The sequence below is a fragment of the Gracilinanus agilis genome, chromosome 1 (assembly GCF_016433145.1).
Source record: "Gracilinanus agilis isolate LMUSP501 chromosome 1, AgileGrace, whole genome shotgun sequence".
Classification (NCBI taxonomy): Eukaryota; Metazoa; Chordata; class Mammalia; order Didelphimorphia; family Didelphidae; genus Gracilinanus; species Gracilinanus agilis.
This window is the reverse complement of record NC_058130.1, coordinates 712,772,199-712,793,240: the sequence shown is the minus strand read 5'-3', so window position 1 is coordinate 712,793,240 and position 21,042 is coordinate 712,772,199. Positions and strand designations below refer to the sequence as shown.

Sequence of the window (21,042 nt, the reverse complement as noted above, 5' to 3'; positions counted from 1 at the left end):
CTAGTTATGTTAAAAACAAAACAAAACAAAAAACTTACCTTCTATCTTAGAATCAATACTGGGTATTAGTTCCAAGGCGGAAGAGTGGTAAGAACTAGGCAACAAGGGTGAAGTGACTCGACCAGGGTCACCTAGCCCCAGTAATATTTTAATCTAGTTAGTCTGCACTGAGAGTGTTGTATACCACATGCTGTGTATTTGATACACCAAAGTCCCTTTTACCTCTGTGATTCTTTAATTCCGTATTTTCTGCTCAGGACCTTCTCAGCGTCCACACTTGCTTCCTGAGGGACTTGAAGGAAGCGCTTTCAGCCAACGGTGCCCCAGACCTTTATCAGGTGTTCATCAGCTATAAGGAAAGGTGAGACTGGGAGGGGGAGGAGTAGCTAAAGGATGCTGGGTGGCCTCCAGGAGTGCTGCAGATCTGGGTTCCAGTCCCAGTTTAGCCACCGATTGGCTTTGAATAAATCGCTCCCCTTCCCTGGTCTTCGACTTCCCTTTCAGTCAAAAAGGCTGTGCACTGAGTCTCAGGGGGGCTCCTGGGTTAGGGAAAGCCTAAGAGGAGCCCCCGAGGTTCCCCTGCGTTCTCAGAGGTGAGTGAGGGCCCCCTCGACTCTGGAGAGCCGATTGACCCTGGAAATGGTCAAACACTACAAACGGCGGCTTCATTCATTTTTCCGTTCGTCGTCTTGACTTAAGAAAGCGACGGAGACGTCGCCTCCTCCCAGAGACGTTTCCTTGCCCACCGCTGGTTTTCACCCTCCGCAGGTTCCTTGTCTATGGCCGCTACTGCAGCCAGGTGGAGTCGGCCAGCAAGCACTTGGACCGAGTGGCCACCATGCGGGAAGACGTGCAGATGAAGCTGGAGGTTGGTGGCCTGGGACAGAGCAGGGAGCGAGGGATAACGGAGGAGGCTCGCGCCGTCTCACCATAAGCGGGAGAGACCCGCAAATAGCTCCAGATACCCACGTGGCTCTGTGGTTTCATGAGGGCGGCACTCTCGGCCGCGACGCAGACTGGGACCCATCCTCATTGCGTGCCGCTCTTTAACCTGTGCTTCCTCCCTTCTCGGGCTTCACCGCCCAGAGTTCTGGAAGCCTTTCTCCATTTCCCTTGATACGAACAGGACAGCAAGGGAGCGCAGGGACTGTCCAGCCGCCTTGTTTTATGAATGAAAAACGGACATCCAGATAGAATCCGTGATTTGCCCACGGTCATGCAGGGAATAAGTGGAAGAGGTGGAACTTTTTTTTAAAACTCTTATTTTCTGTAATTACTTAAAGTAATTTTGTGTTTATTTTAAGTAATTACTTTTTAAGTAATTACTTAATTACTTAAAGTAAGTTACTTTTTGTTTAAGTAATTACTTAAAGTAAAAGAGTAAGTAGAATTGATATTAATATAGAACAGTGGTTCCCAAACTTTTTTGGCCTGCCGCCCCCTTTCCAGAAAAACTATTACTTAGCGCCCCCTGGAAATTATGAAACTATTTATTGAACTCAGAATAGAATGTAATACAAAAAAAGTGTAGCCATCACCGCCTTCCTGGATCGCTGCAGCACCCACCAGGGGGCAGTAGTGCCCACTTTGGGAATCACTGGTATAAAATTAGATTTGCCAGAATTAGATATGACTTAGAATTAGATATAACTTAGAATTGATATTAAGTATAGATTCCAAGGCAGAAGAAGGGTGAGGTCTAGGCAGTGGGGCTAAGTGACTTGCCCAGCGTCACCCAGCTAGGAAATGTTTGAGGTCAGATTTGAACCCACAACCTCCTCTCTCCAGCTCTGGTGCTCTATCCACGGATCCACCTCACTGCCTCCATCCCCTGACTTTTTAAACCCTTACCTCTGTCTTGGAATTGATACTAAGTATGGATTCCAAGGTAGAAGAGCTTGGTTTACTTTCCAAGAGGAAAGATATGACTTCTGTGGGCTATGCCTTTTTAGAATGTAAACTGAATTGCAAAATCTTATAGGTGATTATGAGCAGAGCCTAAAACAACTAGAGACCAGAGACTAATAAATATTTATTAAGTGCTTACTAGATGCCAGGCACTTGGATACCAGAATAAAGAATGAAATGATCCCTACTTGCAATGAGCTTACATTCTACTGGAGACATGAGGAATATTCACCAATGAGTCAATTCAGTCTATATAGGGCATTAAGTATCAATTTGGCATCTGTGTAAAGAATGGGTTAAAGAGAGAAGAGTGATAAAGGGGGGAGAGAGAGGGAGAAAGAGAGAGAGAGAGAGAAAGAGAGAGAGAGAGAGAGAGAGAGAGAGAGAGAGAGAGAGAGAGGGTGACCAGTTGGGAAGTCAGTATAAAAGTTCAAGGAAACATGATGAGGGTTCACAGTAATGTGGTTGTAGTTTGACTAGAGAGAAGAGAAAAGGGACAGATGAAAGAGAGCCTGAGGAAATAGAATTGTTCACACTTGACGACTGATTGGATATATGGAGGGGATGGAGGGAGGGAGTGATAATGAAGGGCTGAAGCTGATGTCTGCATGACTGAAAGAGTGATGATGCTTTTGATAGAAATTGAGATATTAGAAGAAATGGAAGTTTCAGGGAAATGATGATGAGTTCTGAGGGGTTATGTCTAGTAAGCAGTTAGAGATGTAGGACTGGAGTTCAAGGAAAGAGATGAGGACTGGCAATGTATATCTGGGAATAATTTACGTAGAAATCAAGGGTTGAATCTGTGAGAACAGATGAGAGCACCTAGAGAGAGAAGAGAAGGCTCAGGACAGAAGGAAGGAAATGGAGGCCAAAACCAGTTTAAAGAAAGTTTAACGAGATTCAACCAAGCAAAGTCATCCTGAGAATGAAACTTGAAAGAGGACAACAAACAATGAAAGATGGAAAAGATCTGAAAAAAGATCTTTTTTTTTTTTTTTAGATTAAACTCTTTTTACCATCCAGGATAGTAGAATTGTGCCATTCAGACACTAGCATTACATTCCTAGAAGTGCTTAATGAGAAGGAAGAAATATCAAAGAAAATAAAGATGGGCAAGTGGGATGGATACTATAACAAGTATCCCCAGAGGAGATCCAAGCTGGAAACAGTATTATTATGAGGACATTGAAGGATTAATTCACTAGGTTTCTAAAGGAAACAAAGATCAGTGATGCAGAAGAACAAAACCAAAATCTCAGACCTTATTACTATTAAAAGAAAAAAAAATCTGATGGGGAGAATATTAAACTGAAACTTACTTTTCCATATATATACATATATATATGCACATACGTACATATTCACAATATACTTTTTTCATGAGAATCTATATATACATTGAGGACATCCTTGATGAAGTTATTAGAAGGCAACAGGTAGACTTTTGCAGGCAAAATTCCTGCAGCCCTCCTTTTTTCCCCATCATGTAATTAAGCAAAAGTTAACGATCTCCTTTATTGTTTGTTGACTATAATAAAAGTGTTTGATTTGGTAGAGTAAAATGCTGACTTAGAGCCTCTCCTCCAACAAAAGTGGCTCCCTGGCATCTGTCAACATAATACAAGATTCCTTTAAAGATATACCAACAGATAGCTTTGTTTGACCAACTTGTGATCATTAAGATAAGACAAGACCTAAAGAAAAAAGATATGCACACTCATAAAATATCACGAAAGAGATCCAGTTCAGAGGCCAAGTGGAAGAGGAATTCCCCCTTGGGATGTCCAGATGCTACAGTTGGTGGATGACTTTGTGCTAATGGCATCAAGCCTCCTGGGTGAGATCCATTACTACTCCAAAGATTTTGTCCTAACTCTCCACCTAGGAAAAATTAAGTGGACGAGGAGAAGGGGCTGTTTTTGCTTCTTTTTGTAGCAACACCACTTAGCACAATGCCTGGCAAATAGTAAGCAACAATACTTGTTGACCAGCTGATATAGGTTGGACAACCTATAGAGAATAGTTGTATAGGTATATGCAAACACACACATGTATTTATTCACACAGAAACACGAACAGATATATGCGTGTGTTTGTACATATACATGCATGTGTAAATAGACATGTATGTATAAATATTTAAAATATTTGAATTGGACAATGACCTGGCACCAGATTTGAACAGGAGAAGCAGAAAATTGGACTGATTTGCCTTCAGAAAATTGCCCAGTTCTGTGACTGATAAATAATAGGATTTGGAACTAGAAAGGATTAGCACAAACGAAAGTCCAAACTCTTCAGTTTACAAATAGGGGATCCAGTGCTCAAAGAAGTTAAATAATTTGCCCAAGGTCACTGAGTTGGTTAAGGAACAGGTCTGGGATCCAAACGAAGCCCTCTGGTTCCTAATCTTGTGCTCTTTCTATCATTGGCTTTCCTCCCTTCTCTAATTCTCTCGAGTTCCTCACAATAACCCTTGAGGAAGGAAGGACAAGCGTTATTATCTCCATTTTCCAGATGTGAGGTCAGAGTTCAGAGGAAGGGAAGTGACTTGTCCAAGGTCACACAGCTGGACTAATAATGGACATTTAGATATAATTTTCAGTTATCAAGGGGCTTTACATACATTCTCTCATTTGAAACTCACAGTAGGTCTCTGGTAGGTATCTACTAGTAGTAGATACGTCAGGAGTTATTATCAACCCTTTATTATATATTTTTAACATGTTTTATGTACATGCATTATTTACATATGAGAAAACTGAGTTTTACATGTGAGAAAAATCTGAGATCAGAGAGATGAAACCGTGACTTGCCTATGGACACACAGCTAGTGAGGATCAGAGGGAAGATTTGAAGTTAGGCAGCAACAGAACACTGGGAAAATTTTAACAACTGGCTCTGAAAACTAACCATATCTACGTCTTGCTTTTTTAAAAAATCCTTTCCATTTTAGAATCCGTTCTATGTACTGGTTCCAAAGCAGAAGTGTTGTTAAGGGCTAGGCAAATGGGGTTAGTGATTGGCCCAGGGTCATGCAGCTAGGAAGTTTCTGAGGTAAGATTTGAACCCAGGACCTCCTGTCTCAAGGTCTGGCTCTCAATCTACCTGCTCACCTCCCCATGCTTTGCTTCTAAGTTAATCCTCACTGTTGGCTTTTTCTATCACTTCAAATCTAGATCAGAGGTGTCAAATGTGTTGCCTGTGGGGACACCTCCTAATGCAGCTGCAACCAGATTAAAATGTAATTGGGAAATATTTAACAAATTACATAGAATATTAATATATAGTTTTCTAAGTGAAGGTACAGCCAGCAGGCATCTTTACATTCAGTCTAGTGACCCAAGTTTCTATTGAGTTTGATACCACTAGTCTAATCTGGCTTCACACGCTTACTAGTTGTGTGGCCGTGGGTAAGTCACTTAACACCACTTGCCTCAGTTTCTTTAACTGTCAAATGAGCTAGAGAAGGAAATGGCAAACCGCACCAGTTTCTTTGCTAAGAAAACCCTGAGTGGGGTCACAAAGAGTTGGAATGCAACTTGAAATCACTCAACAGCAACCTCCACTCACCCGGACAATCAAGACGATAAATCCAGCCCTGACTTGTAGCACTTGTGGATTTTCTGAGATGTCAGTGCTTATTCTGAAGATTCTCTTCCCAATGGGCATGGGCCTGATATTGTTCTGATATATCCCCGAACCTGGATCTTCCTGGCTCTAAGACGAGCACAGTCTGTTGGGCCAGGACGCCTCTCAAGAACCAAAGCTGGGAAGTGTCACTCAGTCCTGGGCAGCCGGGCACTCTTTCTCCCACAGCCTTCCTTGCCTGTTTCCTTAGTGACTCCCCAGGGTGAGCTTGTTGCTTTCTAGATAAGGGCATCTCTCTGTCTCTTTGCCTCTCGGGAGGTCGACTCCTTCACCAGAGGATGGTTAGACCCAGTGAGATGTGAGCTCTCCTGACTGGGTTCCCTTGCTTTCCCCCCAGGAATGCTCCCAGAGAGCCAACAATGGGCGGTTCACCCTGAGGGACCTGCTCATGGTACCCATGCAGCGGGTTCTGAAATACCATCTTCTCCTTCAGGTGAATTCTCTACCTTCCCAACCCCATTGGGTGGCCCCTGTCTGGGGAGGGGGAAGGAAGGAACAGTAACCTCAACCAATATGGGCTTGGGTGGCTCAAGGCAGCTGGGTTCCTGGCTTGGGTAGAAAGTGTGCAAAAAAAAAAAAAAAAGTTTAGAAGAAATTCCATCACTTGTACTCGGTGTGAATCAGTTTCCTGGAAGGATGTAGGGGACATGTGTGAGTCATGGGAGAATTTGGGAGGGAATAAAGTCTTTTCTTTTATTTCTGAAACTTTGCCCTCACCCAGGAACTGGTGAAGCACACAACAGATACTACAGAGAAGGAGAACATGCGGCTGGCATTAGATGCCATGAGGGTGAGGAGGAGAATGGAAGCGGTGTGTGTGGGGGTGGTGGGATGGGGGGGCTACCACAGACTGGGGGGAGACTTGAGAGACATATAGACATGATGTAGATAAAATGGTCATAGATTCATGGTTAGAGGACCTGGGTGAGAATACGGACACGGACTCTGATACTTCCTGCTTGGGCGACTTTGGTCAAGCCTCCTTCCTTCTCTTGGCCTCAGTTTCCACTTCTGTGAAATGAAGGATCTGACTTAAATAATTGTCCAAAGGTCCCTTCTGGCTCTTCGTTTTGGAGCCTTCTGGGACCCGGGGTCTCCCCTCTCCTTCCCTTAACAACCCCTGCTTTGTCTTCTTTGTTCCCAGGATTTGGCCCAGTGTGTGAATGAGGTCAAGAGAGACAATGAGACCTTGAAGCAGATTACCACCTTCCAGCTCTCCATTGAGAACCTGGTAAGGATGGGGGCTCTAGGCAGAGTGGGGCAGCCTCCTCTGTGGGGAAAAGGACTCTGTTGCCCCTGGTGCCAGCCCCTGCCCTCTTTCCCTTTCCCATCCCTAGACCAAGAACCTGGCACCCTATGGGAGGCCCAAGATCGACGGGGAACTCAAGATTGCCACATCTGAGAGGAGATCCAAGATAGACAGGTACCAAGTCTCTCTCTTCAGAGTCCCCAGTTTCCTTCTAGGTCCCCAAACACCATCTCTTATTAGAGCAGAGCTTGATAATGTTTCTGGTATCACGGAGCCCTCAGGTGTTCTGGTGAAGACTGCGGTACAGACTCCTCAGAATAACGGTTGTGAAGGCATAATCATAGCACTGCAAAGGAAACTAATCATAGTGAATAAAGACATATATATATATATATATATATATATTTTTTTTTTTTTTCAATCCAAATCTACGGACCCCTTGAAATCTTTGCACGGAGTCCTTGGCTGCCCGTAGAATCCAGGTGAAGAACTCTTATATTAGAGGTTTATCTTTATCCCCCCGGCTGCTGGCACAGACCCATCCTCCTCGAACACAGCAAATTAACCGACTGATAATTTATATGCATTTTGTATTTACTTACTTGGGTTCGTGGAGTTTTCCCTCCAATGGAATGATGGCTGCCTTTTTGAAGGCAGGAGCCATTTCATTTTTGTCTTGTACCCTCAATACCTGGCACATAGTAGGTACATAACGAAAGTGTATTAAATGAATGAATGAATGAATGAATGAATGAGAGGGAGGCTGGAAGAAGAATGGGGAAATGCCACCAGCAGCCCTCCCCCGGGGCCCAGAGACCCTTCAGGGATCAGGGCTCCCCCTGTTCCTCGCTCCAGGTACGCTTTCCTCTTGGACAAAGCCCTGCTCATCTGTAAAAGGCGAGGAGACGTCTATGACCTAAAGGACTTTGTGAACCTCCCCAGTTACCAGGTTCGAGATGACTCCTCTGGGGAGCGAGACAACAAGAAGGTATCTTATCTCAGGCTGGCTTCGAGGATGCCCGGGCTCCTGGCTTTGTTGGTCTGGTGGGGGATCGGGGGGATGTGGGGCGTTGGCAGGGGGAGGCAGGAACAGCGTCCCTCGGCCATAAGGTGAGGGGCCCCTGAGGGTCCTCTAACGCTAGCCTCCTTCGTGTACATGAGTGCCTGGGATCCTGTGTCCGTGTGTCTGGAGAGTTGGGAGTCCCCCTTGGGTGGGAGAAGGGTGCAGGAGCCAGAGAGCCAGAGCCCTTCCTGACCGCCCCTCCCTGACTTCTCCAGTGGACCCACATGTTTCTCCTGATCGAGGACCAGGGGACCCAGGGCTATGAGCTCTTCTTTAAGACAAGAGAACTGAAAAAGAAGTGGATGGAACAGTTCGAGATGGCCCTGTGAGGACTGGACCCAGGCACACCTTCATGCCCCCTCCCCAGCCTAACCTCAGGTCCCCTTCTAGTCCATGCCCAGCTATTCTCCCAAAGAGAGACCTAGCAAAGGCCCAGAGATACCCAGAGTGGGAGGTGGAGGAGAAGGTTCTGAATGTCCTCTGGCTGTGCAGTGGGGCAGGGTGATCCGAAGATCTGGGTTCTAATCTTGCTATACCACTGACTATGCACCCTCAGCCATCTGGGTCTTTGAAGAGTTGGACTAAGCGTTCTCTAATTTCTTTTCTGGCTCTGAGAGGTTTGGTACCTCTGGGAGTGACTGGGTGGGGGGACTTCTGTGCTCCATTTGTCCAAGCCTCCTTTCCCCCTTCCTTCCCACTCCCTGGGTCAGTCCTGACCTCTACTCTTCCACTGCCCCCAGCTCCAATGTTTACCCCGAGAATGCCACTGCCAATGGCCATGACTTCCAGATGTTCTCCTTTGAGGAGACGGCGTCCTGCAAAGCCTGCCAGATGCTGCTGAGGTGGGGGCACGCTGGCTGGGGTGACTGGTGCGGGTGGGAGACTCCGAGGCCTCGGCTTCTCTGTTTCTTGGGAGCCAAGGCCTAAAGCTCTGGCTGGTGGGCCCCGTGGCCTGGGTTCCTAAGGACTAGGGGGGGGGCTGGGAGTGAGAGTGGGACTGAGGATGATGGCATGTGATAAAAAGTGTGTGGCTCAGAGTTAAGAGACTTTGGGAAGGCTCTGGATTCCTCTGCCCTCAGTTTCCCCATTTATTTATTTTTAAAACCTTTAACCTTCTGTCTTAGAATTAATATTGTATATTGATTCCAAGGCAGAAGAGGGGTACGGGCTGAGCAATGGGGGGGGCAAGTGACTTGTCCAGGGTCACCCAGGTCTTTCCAATTCTAATCCACGAAGCTGCCTCGCTGCCCCTAGTACATGCATGATCTCTAATTCTGACATCCTGGGGCCCTCTTCTCCCATTCCCGTCCCAGGCCAGAGGAGGGGGACTGAGAGATTCAGGGGCAAGCATTAACTCTCGCCATCCTCCCCCCAGAGGTACCTTCTATCAGGGATACCGCTGTCACCGCTGCCGGGCACCCGCTCACAAGGAGTGTCTGGGGAGGGTGCCCCCCTGCGGCCGACACAACTCAGGTAACTATGGAGGGGCTAGGCCACGGCAGGAGGAACGGTGGGGGATGGTGGCAGTGTGTTTGGGGGACCCTAAGGCTGCCCTGCTCTTTGGCATTTGGGGGAGAGGACAGAGTAGGGGAAAACGTACTTTCCCAGCATGGTCCCCTTTTCTTCTTTCCTTACAGAGTTCCCCTCTACCATGAGAAAGGTAAGGCAGGTCCCCATCCCAGGGGAGTCCCACGGGACCTTGGGGACAAGACTAGGATGGGAACCCAAGGATCCAGTCCTCCTTCTGCGGGCATGGCGCCACCAGGGGCCAGTGGGGAAGGGGGGAGCAGGAGGCCAGCCTCGGGATTCAGGAGGAAACCCCGGGAACTGCAGGAGAGGCAGCACCATTTGGAAAAAGCGAGCAGGATCTGGAGTGTGTAGGATCTTAGACTTCAAGCTGGAAGGTCTATATTTAACTATGGCCTCCAACATTTCCCAGCTCCGTGACATAGTCCCTTAACTTGTGTGAGCCTCAGTTTCCCTCTCTGTAAAAGGAGGATGAGAGTCCTGGGTCCTTGACCTCCAAGCTGTTCCTGAGTATACAGAAGAGGAAGCTGGGGGTGAGGGGAAGGGGAGGGCAAAGAGGGCAGGAGCCAGGCCCACCCTCCTGCCTTCTCTTCTTAGCACAAGCCCAGCAGATTGGCCCAGGACAAGAGGAAGAATGAACTGGGTGAGTCCCTCTGGAAGAAGCCCTGTCTGGGCTGAGCTGGGGCTGGGTGGTGGCTGGGAGAGGAAGGAAATGCCCCGGGGGCCGTCCACATCCGCCTTGCAGGGGCAGCCTGACCCTCTGGCTCCTGGCGTCCCCAGCCACCCGGCCAGAGCTCTGACTCCATGCTCTTGGCTCTTCCCCTCTCCCAACTTGCTCCTCAGGTTTGCCCAAGATGGAGGTATGCCAGGAGTACTACGGGCTGCCTCCGCCCCCTGGAGCCTTTGGCCCTTTCTTGAGGCTGAACCCAGGAGACATTGTGGAGCTCACCAAGGCAGAGGCTGAGCAGAACTGGTGGCAGGTGAAGGGTTGGGAAAGGAGAGGGTGGCACCTCCGTGGCATAGTGGGTAGACTATTGGACCTGGAGTCAGGAAGAACTGAGTTCAAATCTGCCCTCATATTTACTAGCTATGTAACCCTGGGCAAGTCATTTTGCTTCCCTCTGCCTCAGTTTCCTCACCTGTAAAGGGGAATCCTCATGCCACTTACCTCTGGCTCTAGAGGTTGTGGGGGGCAAATCAGATATTATCTGTAAAACCCTTAGCTGTATCTGGCACTGCTGATTTATATAAAGAAAGTTTATTTATTTAAAATTTCTAGAAATAAATGCTCATTTCCTCCCTTCCTGGGAGGAACTGGGATACCTAGCAGGGTGTAGAAGGTGGGGTAAATGTGGAGGAGAGAATCAGGAAAGGGATGTAGGAATCTAGATTCCTTTACGCTGTGCCCATCACTCTGTTCTCTCCCTGGTCATGGGCTCCAGAGGTTCCTTTTACCCTAAATGACTGCTAGGAAAATGCTTTTTCTCCTAGTGGGTGGGAGAAGAAGAGGGCTGGGGTCCCAGCTGAACCTCAGGAGGAGGACCAGGGTTCAGCGGGGGAACTTCACCTTGTTTTCAGTACTCAAACTGATGAGAGAGGGGCAGTGCCAGCATGCTCTCAATAGCTGTGGGATCTTGGGCAAGTCTATTCTCTGCTTTCCCATTTGTAAAATGGGAATAAAAATCCTTGCTTCACTCTTCTCCTGAAGTGGGTATGAGGAAGGTGCTTTGTAAACCTTAAAGTCCTGGAAAGGTGGGAATCAGCATCTCTGGGGCATCCAAGATTAGGAGAACCAAAGTGGCCAGAACCGAAAAAAATTGTGTTCCCTGCACAACAAAAGTCAGCCTCTGCATAGATGAGTAGATAGATAAGAAGCCGGACAAGCAGATAGATCTAGGACCGGCCAGACATACGTGCCCCATCCACCTCTGCCCCCGTAATGCTTCTTTATCAATGTCTTCTTCCCCCTCGCCCTGACTCACAGGGCAGAAACACGGCGACCAATGAGATGGGATGGTTTCCTTGCCAGAAGGTCAAGCCCTACGTTCATGTGAGTGTGACCTGGGCCCCTAGCCAAGATCCTGGTGGGCCAGGGAGGGACGCTGTCCCTGGGGCTGGTCTGTGGCTATCCCAGGTTTCCTGGGGCACGAGGGAGGCCAGGAGCCTTGGCTTCCACAGTTCTGGAGCCTCTGATCTGATCTTACTGTCTCTTTTGTGTGTCTCCTAGGGCCCTCCACAAGATCTGTCTGTCTATCTCTGGTGAGTCTGGTCAGAAGGGACACGGTCCCCTTCCTGAGCTCTGATGGTGTCCTGATATCTTCAGGCCAAGGTGTCAGGACCTGGTGTGAGAGGGCAGGAGCCAGACTAAAAGATCTGGCACAGTATATGGAACCCAGGACTTGCTATCAGGGTGATCCAAATTCAAATCTTGCCTTAGATCTTTAATGACGGTGTGACTTAAGCTAGCCATTTAACCTCTCTGTCCCTCAATTTTCTCATCTATAAAACTGAGCTAATAATACATTTGCCTCATAGGGTTGTGGTGAGGAGCAACCTTAAGTTAATTGGTTAGATAAAGCATTTAATTAGTATTTGTCACATGCCAGGTATTGGGCCAGCCATTGGGCATACAAATACAAGCAGAAAGACAGTCCCTGTCCTTAGGAACTTCCATTTTAATGGGGGAGACTCATGCAAGAAAGCTGAAAAGTGAGGTTGGGAAGAATGGCCAGGAAACAATAAGGAGGCCTGGCTCAGGATACAATGAGGAGAAAACTTATCTATGAATCAACCAAAAACCATTTATTAAGCACCTACTATGTGCCAGGCTCTGCACTGAAGTCTGAGGATGCAAAAAGAAGCAAAAGCTAATCCCCTGCCCTCAAGGAGTTTACAATCTAACTGGGGAGACAACATGTAAACAAATGTATACAAAGCTAGTTCTGTAGAGGGTAAATGGGAAATAATGAACAGAGGGAAAACACAGGAATGAAGAGATTTTAGGGAAGGCTTCTTGTAGAAAATAGGCTTCCCAGGGACCTTAAAGTGCTATAGAAATGTTTGTTAACATTGGGATTATTATTCTTTTCAAAATCCTTACTTCCTGCCTTAGAACCAACACAACTAAGTATTGGTTCTGTAAGATTAAAATTAATATGCAATAACTCCAAGTATTATATTTTATAAAATTTATTAATAATCACTTGAAGTAGAAATAAAATAAACTAAAAGAAATAGAAGTTCGAACCTAATTATCTAACAAAAATAAAAAATAAAACAAACAAACAAAAAAAGGAGTAAGTTCTCCTGCTTGGCCAAAGCCCGCTTCCACAGCTGTGATCAGGGGGAAAGAGAGAGAGGGGCGGGGCTACACAAAACTTATATCCTCCCTATGTTAGCAGGTCACCCAACATGAGAAGGAACATGGAATGCTGAGAGATAGAGTCCTGGGGAGCAGATTCTAATTACACAGTTCCAAGGCAGAATTGCCGTAAGGGCTGGGTAATTGGGGTCAAGTGACATGGCCAGGGTTACACATCTAGGAAATGTCTGAAGTCAGATTTGAACCCAGGACCTCCCATCTCCAGGCCTGGCTCTTTATCCATTGTGTTACCTAGATGCTTCCAGTCTGATTCAATTTTATGGATGAGGAAAATGAGGTGAAATGAGCTGCTTAAAGTAGCAGAAGTGGGATAATGATTAATAACTGAAATTTTGAGATCTTTTTCAGATATGTCTGACTCTTTGTAACCCCTCCTGGGGTCTTGTTGGCAAAGATAATGGAATGATTTGCCATTTCCTTTGCCAGCTCATTTTATAAAGGAGAAAACTGAGGCAAACAGGGTTAAGTGACTTGCCCAGGGTCACACAGGGAGTAAGGGCCTGAGGCCAGATTTGAACTCAAGAAGTGGAATCTTTCTGATTTCAGGCCCAGCAGTCTGCCCACTGGGCCTCCGACCTGCCCTGACTACTATTTATTGATGACTTTAAAGCTTGCCAGTTTTTAATTCTATCTATGATCTCATTTGAGTTTTACCCTCACCCTATGAGAGAGTTTGTATAGGTATTATCCTTCCCACTTTATTAAAGAATAAATCGATGCTCAGAGAGACACCAGGGTCTTGCTCGAGGTCACACAGCTAGTCGGGGCCTTCCTGGCTCTCAGCCCAGCCCTAGCCAGTCTGCCATGTTGCCTCTCTTGGACGCAGGTTCTCCTATTCCAAATCAGCCGTGGTTTTTCCTGCCTCGGTGAGGAGGAGCCTGGCTTTTCTTCCATCTCTTACTTCATACGAGACCCAGCAGTAGAGACATTGTCAGATGAAAAACATGAGCACAATAATAGCCTCTCATCTCCTTCCACTGAGTACTTTCCTTTCCATTATCTGATCCTGGAATCCAACCCTTAGCACCCCCCTGGGAGGCTCTTGTGCTCTGCTAGGCTCGGCCAGCCAGATGGAGAAGGCCCAGTCCCTGTCCTGGGGGAGCCCACAGTCTTGCCTGGAGGGGTGTGGGGACAAGACTTGTCAGCTATCCGAGGGCGTTTAAATGGTGACTCATAGGCTTGGAGATTTAGAGCTGGAAGGGATCCTAAACGTCACGGAGTCCCAACCCCTCCTTTTACAAATGAGGGAAGGGAGGCTCAGGGGCTGTGACTTACCCAAGGTCACCAGGCTGGAGCTTGAGAGAAGAAGCCAGGTCCTCTGACTCTGTATCCCCTCCCTTTCTATGGTACCTCGTTGGCTCAATTGATACAAATTTGACAAACACTTGTTGTTTGTCTAAATCAAGGTCTGCCTATGTTTCTATGTACCAAATATTCTACATGGTCCCTTGGAGGATGGTGTAGCCCAATGGATAAGAGAGTTGGCTTTGGAGTCAGGAAGATCTTGCTTACCCCCCATTATTAGATGTCTGACTCTGGCTAGGTCACTTAGCTTCTCTGTGCCTCGGTTTTCTCATCTGTAAAATGGGGATCATCATTACCCTACCTTACATAGGAGGGGCAAATGAGATAATGGATTTAAGACACTTGGGGAACCTTAAGGCACAGTGCAGGAGGCCAGCTAACTAATGGGACTCATGGGGTGGGAGTGGGGTTGATGCTCCATTTGGGGCCAGGAGACCCCAGGTTCAAATCCCTACTCTGCTGGGCCCTTCTTGGACCTTGATGGTACTTCTCGGATACCTGCTCTCCACCTCCTCTCCTTTTGGAGGGCCTACTTACCCCAAAGGATGAGTTCCAATGAAGAGTTTCTGCCCCTGTGGTTGGCTGGGGGTGCGGGGAAGAAGGAGGACTGGGTACAGGGGTGGGAAAAAAGGTATCACACAACGTCAGGGCGGCCTGTTGGCCTAGCTTGGCCCGCAGTCACCCCTCCCTTCGTGGTCGTCTGTTTGGCAGGTACGCAGGCCCCATGGAGCGCGCAGGGGCAGAAAGCATCCTCACCCATCGCTCTGACGGGACCTTCCTGGTGCGGCAGAGGGTGAAGGACAGTGCGGAGTTCGCCATCAGTATCAAGTAACTTGGCCTCAGTTTTGGAGTTCTCCAGTGGGAGAGACACATGTCCCTAATGTCCAGGGGTGCTCCGAACAAGGGGGCCGTAGATTTAGAGAGGAAAGGGACCCCAGCCCCAGACGCTCACTAGCTGTGTGACCCTGGGAAAGGCGCTTAGCTTTTATCTGCCTCAGTGTCCTCACCTGTAAAATGGGAGTAGTAACAGCCCCATCTCTGAGGGTGGCTGTGAAGATCAAATAAGATAATAATTGTAAAGCTGTAAAGATTAAAATTAATATACAATGACTATTCTATTTTATGAAGTTTATTAATAATAACTAAAGTAAAAAAGCTAGCTCACCCAGCCCCAATCGGAGAGAACAAGAGAAAGGCGGATTTCTCCACAACTATATACAAAATGTGACCATGCAGTGTGATAGAGAGATGAAAAGGATTTCTGGGAAATACTGAAGGACTTCTGGGGGATGAAGTCCAAGGTACAAAATTCTCTAACTATACAAAGCTCTCAGCGCAGTGCCTGGCACCCAGCAAGGGTTCTATCGACGTTAGCTGTTATTTATTTTGGTGGTAACCCTCTGTGCCCCCCAGCTTCTCAGGGTCTCCTAAAATGTGCTCCCAGAACCAGACCCAGCTGTTCAGCCAGGGACTGTCCGGGCCGAGGACAGCAGGACTCCCACCTCCCTTGATTTGGAGCACGTGCCTCTCCTAAATGCAGCCTTTAATAGAACTGGCTAACTCGCCGGTTATATTTAGCAGCGTGGCTACCACCAGGACTGGACGGGGTCATTTCCTGGCCCTTAGTCCAGGGCCTTTTCCATGACACCCCATACCTCGCGCCAGCCCAGCCCTGGTAGAATAGAGCCCCAGATGATGTCTGTTAAAAGAAGTTCTGGGCCGGTGCCGGGGAGCTGAGTGCCCGGCTCGGTGATGGAGGCCGTGGCTGCGTGCCCAATGGATGCAGCCTTCTTGTTCCAAAGATGGGCCAGGCGCCCTGGCATCCAAATGTTCCCTGTTTACCCCAGGAAGCCCGAGGTTGGAGTGTGGAGCTGGGGGGAACATAGCCCTCTGCCCGGGATCACAAAACAAGTCCTGCTTGGCATTTATCTCTGCGTCTGTCTGTCTGGGCAGGTTCAATGTGGAAGTGAAGCATATTAAGATCATGACAGCGGAGGGGCTGTACCGTATCACGGAGAAGAAGGCGTTCAGGGGGCTCGTGGTGAGGATGCTGAGGGGTGGGCATGGGCGCCCGGGACGGGTGTCTGAGCACGGGGGGGGGGTGTTTCACAAGGTTCTGCCTGCCCTCCTGATCTCGAGGCCCCCCGAGGGCCTGGATGACCCCCACCTACACCCCCCAGTCACAGTCAGATGCCACTTGGTAACTCCTGGACGGAGGATTCTCAACTGGTCACTGTGTTTCCCTCCCAGGAGCTGGTGGAGTTTTACCAGCAAAACTCCCTGAAGGATTGCTTCAAGTCCCTGGACACGATGCTACAGTTCCCCTTCAAGGAGCCAGAGAGGAGGGCCATTGCCAGACCCCCAGGTAGGCTCTGAAGATGCAGGTTGGACTCTTGTGCACATTCTACTCTGCCTCCAATTAATTCTTTGTGACCTTGGTCAACGCACTGAACCGTTATGGGTCTCAGTTTCCCTAACTATAAAATATGGACATTGGTCATTTAATTGCTAAAGTTCCTTCTGGCCTTACTTTTTTTCTTTTTCCTTACACCCTTATCTTCTTTCTTAGAATCAATACTGTGTATTGGTTCCAAGGCAGAAAGAGCCATAAGGGCTAGGCCATGGGGGTTAAGTGACTTGCCCAGGGTAACTCAGCTAGGAAGTGGCTGAGGCCATATTTGAACCCAGAACATCCTGCCTCTAGGGCCCGGCTCTCAATCCACTGAACCACCTAGCTGCCCTCTCCTCCATGCACCCACCTTTGCTTTTTATGAGTTTGTGACCGGAGGAGCAAATATAAATAAGCTACACATCTACTCTTGCATGCTCTGTCTACCTTCCTTATTGTCTGTCTCATTTTCTTTAATTATTTATTTTTTTCTAGAATATTTTTCTTTCTTTTTGGCAGTTTACATTTTTAATTTTTTTTTCATTTGAAAACTTTTATTTAATTAATTAATTTAGAATATTTTCCCATGGTTCCATGATTCATGTTCTCTCCCTCCTGAAGCTGAAAAGCACTTCTACTGGGGCATCCATGTTGCCTCTCATTTTCTGTCTGTCTGTCTGTCTCTTTGTCTGTCTCTAACACACACACACACACACACACACACACACACACACACACACACACCACCCTAGTCATCCGCTGAAAGAGGCCCATCAGAAGCCTCTCTCTGCCTCCCAAGACACAGCGACACAGACTCCAGAGAGGAGAAACCGGGATGGGGAGGAGGTGTTACGTGCCGGGCTCCTGGGCTGCCCTTCTCAGGGGGAGACCATCCATGGGGGTGGTAGTGCCAGGGAGGCATGCCTGGGCAGTCAGAGAGTGGGGGACCAAGAGGGCGAGAGCACCCATTCATATGTCCTTGCCAGGGGCCGAGGGCAGTGGGCAGAAACCTCGTGGGGTGAAGAAGAAAGAGCAGCCCTGAGTGCCTTCCCTCTTCCTGGGCCCGGGAAGGCCTTGGAGGTTCCTTCCATCTCTCACACATGGGGCTTTTGTGGGTGACTGGGGGTGATGAACCAGACTTGACAGGGGGCATCCTCCTGGGGATGGAGAGGATCAAGGCTTCGCCCAGTCCCGGGGAGAGCTCTGGGGTCCTGGACTCTGAGAGAAGGGCCAGATGGAGCCGGTGCTGCCGGGCTCGTCTTCCTGGGCAGCATCTCTGTCTCAGAGTGGCTCTTCTGGGGGCGCCGAAGGCCGGCCACGCTCCCCCCTCATCTCCCTCGGCCCCGTTTGCTCTGTCGCGCCAGCTGCCTCGTCGGGGCCTCTGGCAGCGGGGCACGGAGGGGCTCAGAGCCGGCTTTTGTCTTCAGCTCCAGGGAGCGCCAGATACTTCGGATCCGCCAAGGCCCGCTACGACTTCTGTGCTCGGGACCGCACGGAGCTCTCCCTCAAGGAGGGCGACATCATTAAGATCATCAGCAAGAAAGGGCACCAGGGCTGGTGGCGAGGGGAGATCTATGGCCGGGTGAGCGGGGCCTGGGCTCAGGCCAGGGAGGAGGCCCGATGGAGCGGCTGGGGGGGCTGCAATGAAGGCCCGAGGGATGGGAACTGGGGGCCGGAGGGGGAGAAGGCTGAGGCTTCACAGGCCTTCTTCACCTGTTTATGTCATGGACTTCTCTGCTAGTCGTGGCCCTTCTCAGAAGAATGCCTTCAAATGTATTTTATTTAATATATATGATTCTAAAGAAAAGCAATTCTACTGAAATAAAGTTACTAATATAACAAAATAAATAGAAATAAATGATATACATAAACTATATAAATATAAACTCTAACTAGTTTAAATAAATAAATCGTTTATGATAAATTATATCTAAATACATATAACCATAAATAAATTATATAATAAATTAAACAAATAGTTTATAATAAATCATATAAAACATAAATAAATAGTTTGAATAAAGCAATATAAATAAGCTATATATAAACTATATAAATATAAACTATAGTTTAAATAGTTTATAATAAATAAATTATATCTAAATACATATAACCTTAAATAAATTATATAATGAATTAAATAGTTTATAATAAATTATATTAAAATATAAAATAAATAAATGGTTTGAATAGATCTCAATATAAATAAACTATATATAAACTATATAAACTATAGTTTGAATAGTTTATAATAAATTATATCTAAATATATATAGCTATCAATAAATTATATAATAAAATAAATAGTTATAATAAGTTATATATAAATTAAATAAATAGTTTAAATAAATATAAATAAACTATATAAATATAACTAAATAAATATAACTAAAACTCAAAAATGCAAGTTCATAGACCCCAGGCTAAGAACATTTTCTGCAGGCCAGAGCCTCCTTTCCTGCGATGTCACAGAGGAGGCTCAGAGGAGGGTCCACGGCCAATTCTAACCGTATCTCTCTTTTCCTGTCTGCTTTTAGATCGGCTGGTTTCCATCCAACTACGTAGAAGAAGATTATTCTGAGTACTGCTGAGACTGGGAGTTTCTTCAGAGCTGAGGCACCCCCTGAAGCAGGGACCCTGAGACCAGCCTGAGGGGAGGGGGGACCACTCGGGGTCCTTGGGGGGCCCCTTCTTGGGTCTCCGGCCCAGGCCCCAAGACTGTTTAATTTATGAAACCCTGGCTTCCTCCCAGGTTGAAGGAAGCCAATTTAAATAAAGAGATAAAAGAACTGGATGGTGGGGGGGTCTGTCCTGGGGATGGGGGCTCCTAGTCCAGGAGGAACCTGACAGCCCAGCTCTGAGTGGGCAAAGAAGAAGAAAGGGGAGCCAGCTTCGGTGCTGGCCAGGGGATGAGAGGAGAGACGAGCTGGGGCTGAGTCCTGCCCAGCAGAGGCAGAGTACTTGGCCCCCCGGTTGGGGCGGGGGGCTGCCCTATCTCTCTGTCAGCCTTACCACTTCCTGCTTCACACTGTCGTTCCTCCCTCCGCCCATCACCACATGTGGGTACACACACAGGTACTTGTGCTCACACACACACACAGTCCCATGCTGACAAGATACACAATATCCAGATACACACATAGAAATTATGTTCAGAGTCAGTTATTCACAAAGAAAGACTTTGGCAGAAGTTGCATCTCTTCTTTAGGACTCAGTTTCCCCACCTGTAAAACAAGGGAATAACTTGATATAAAGTAGAAAGAGCACTAGATTTAGAACCAAAATGCTTCAATTCTAATGTACTATCTACCTGAATGACTTTGGCCAATTTATTTCATTTCCTGAGCCTTCGTTTCCCTTCCTTGTAAAACAAGAGGCATAGGCAGGGTGGCTAGGTCTCTCATTCCAGCCCTGCCATCCAGAGCCCTGCACCATCTTGGGCAAGTCATTTCCCTTTCCGAGCTTCTATCAGATCCCTAAGGCACCCCTCCAGCTCTAATACTCACACAGGGAGAGGCAAATACAGTCCAGGCCCACCCCCAAAGCGGTACCCAGTCTTACTGATTTCCTGGACTCTGGGGACACCAAAGAGGTGCTTTTTGGGGGGTTGGGAGTGATTGCTGTCCCAGCTCTTTCTCTTTCTCTCCAGACTGGTCCTATCTGTTCTTTTAAAAAAAAAACTTTTTTTTTTTTTTTTTTTAACCCTTATCTTCTATTGATTTGAAGGCAGAAGAGAGGTAAGGGCTAGGCAATTGTGCTTAAGTCTCTTCCCCAAAGTCATACAGCTAGGAAGTTCCCGAGGTGAGATTTGAACCCTGGTGCTTTCTCCATTCTGCTACCTACTTGTCCCTGATACTTCTTTTCTTCGAAGAGCCTGAACATCTGACCCCAAACCTCAAATCACAAAATGTCAGAGCTAGAAGTCACCTTCAAGGTCAGCTGGTCCAACGTCTTTCCAAGGGGCATCAGGACTAGTGGAACGTGTGAGGGCAGAGATTTGGAGTTGTGGGGCTACCTCTTACTACCTCTGTGACTTTGGCCCAGTCACCTTTCTGGGGCTCCCTTTCTGATCTATAAAAGGAGAGGCCTGGGCCACAAGTCTTCTGGATCTCATTCAGCTCCAAAGCAGTAAACAGAGGCTCAGAGAAGTTAAAAGGCTTGCCCAAGCTCACACAGCTAGTTAGTGTGGCAGGACCTGATGCAGAGCCTTAGCTTCCTGGCTGCGGGGCTCTTTTCATAACCCTGGGAAACTGGCATTTTCATGGGGAGTGGTGGTGGGAAGGGCAGAAAGGGTCACCTCACACGAGCGAGCCTTTCTAGTGGTGAGACTTTGAGTCCTGGGCAAGGCAGGGGGTGTGTGTGTATAGGGATGTGTGTGTGTGAGAGAGACAGAGAGAGACAGACAGACAGAGGAAAAAAGACAGAGAGGGAGAGAGAGAGAAAAGACAGAGAGAGGGACAGAGAAAAAAAGAGAGCAAGAGAGAAAAAAACAGAGAGGGAGAGAGGGGGAGAGACAGAGAGAAAAGGGAGAGACAGAGAAAAAAGACAGAGAGGGAGAGACAGAA

General features: G+C 47.5%; 1 protein-coding gene across 3 annotated transcripts in view; it reads left to right on the top strand.

The window, feature by feature from the left end:
• The window catches only part of VAV1 (vav guanine nucleotide exchange factor 1), a 47,654-nt gene extending 28,396 nt beyond the window's left edge, over positions 1 to 19,258 (top strand). For 2 of the 3 annotated variants that reach the window (XM_044658460.1, XM_044658458.1), the window contains 20 exons: positions 258 to 361; positions 769 to 868; positions 5,900 to 5,995; positions 6,284 to 6,352; positions 6,707 to 6,793; positions 6,900 to 6,985; positions 7,667 to 7,799; positions 8,090 to 8,199; positions 8,615 to 8,716; positions 9,250 to 9,347; positions 9,512 to 9,534; positions 9,999 to 10,044; positions 10,245 to 10,381; positions 11,386 to 11,451; positions 11,629 to 11,660; positions 14,800 to 14,916; positions 16,042 to 16,129; positions 16,339 to 16,453; positions 17,905 to 18,059; positions 19,015 to 19,258. In XM_044658460.1, coding sequence (XP_044514395.1) covers positions 258 to 361; positions 769 to 868; positions 5,900 to 5,995; positions 6,284 to 6,352; positions 6,707 to 6,793; positions 6,900 to 6,985; positions 7,667 to 7,799; positions 8,090 to 8,199; positions 8,615 to 8,716; positions 9,250 to 9,347; positions 9,512 to 9,534; positions 9,999 to 10,044; positions 10,245 to 10,381; positions 11,386 to 11,451; positions 11,629 to 11,660; positions 14,800 to 14,916; positions 16,042 to 16,129; positions 16,339 to 16,453; positions 17,905 to 18,059; positions 19,015 to 19,068 — 1,818 coding nt within the window. In that variant the 3' untranslated portion in view covers positions 19,069 to 19,258. The remainder of the gene's footprint in view (positions 1 to 257; positions 362 to 768; positions 869 to 5,899; positions 5,996 to 6,283; positions 6,353 to 6,706; positions 6,794 to 6,899; positions 6,986 to 7,666; positions 7,800 to 8,089; positions 8,200 to 8,614; positions 8,717 to 9,249; positions 9,348 to 9,511; positions 9,535 to 9,998; positions 10,045 to 10,244; positions 10,382 to 11,385; positions 11,452 to 11,628; positions 11,661 to 14,799; positions 14,917 to 16,041; positions 16,130 to 16,338; positions 16,454 to 17,904; positions 18,060 to 19,014) is intronic. The other variant, XM_044658459.1, reaches the window with a different exon arrangement.
• The last annotated feature ends 1,784 nt before the right edge of the window (positions 19,259 to 21,042 follow it).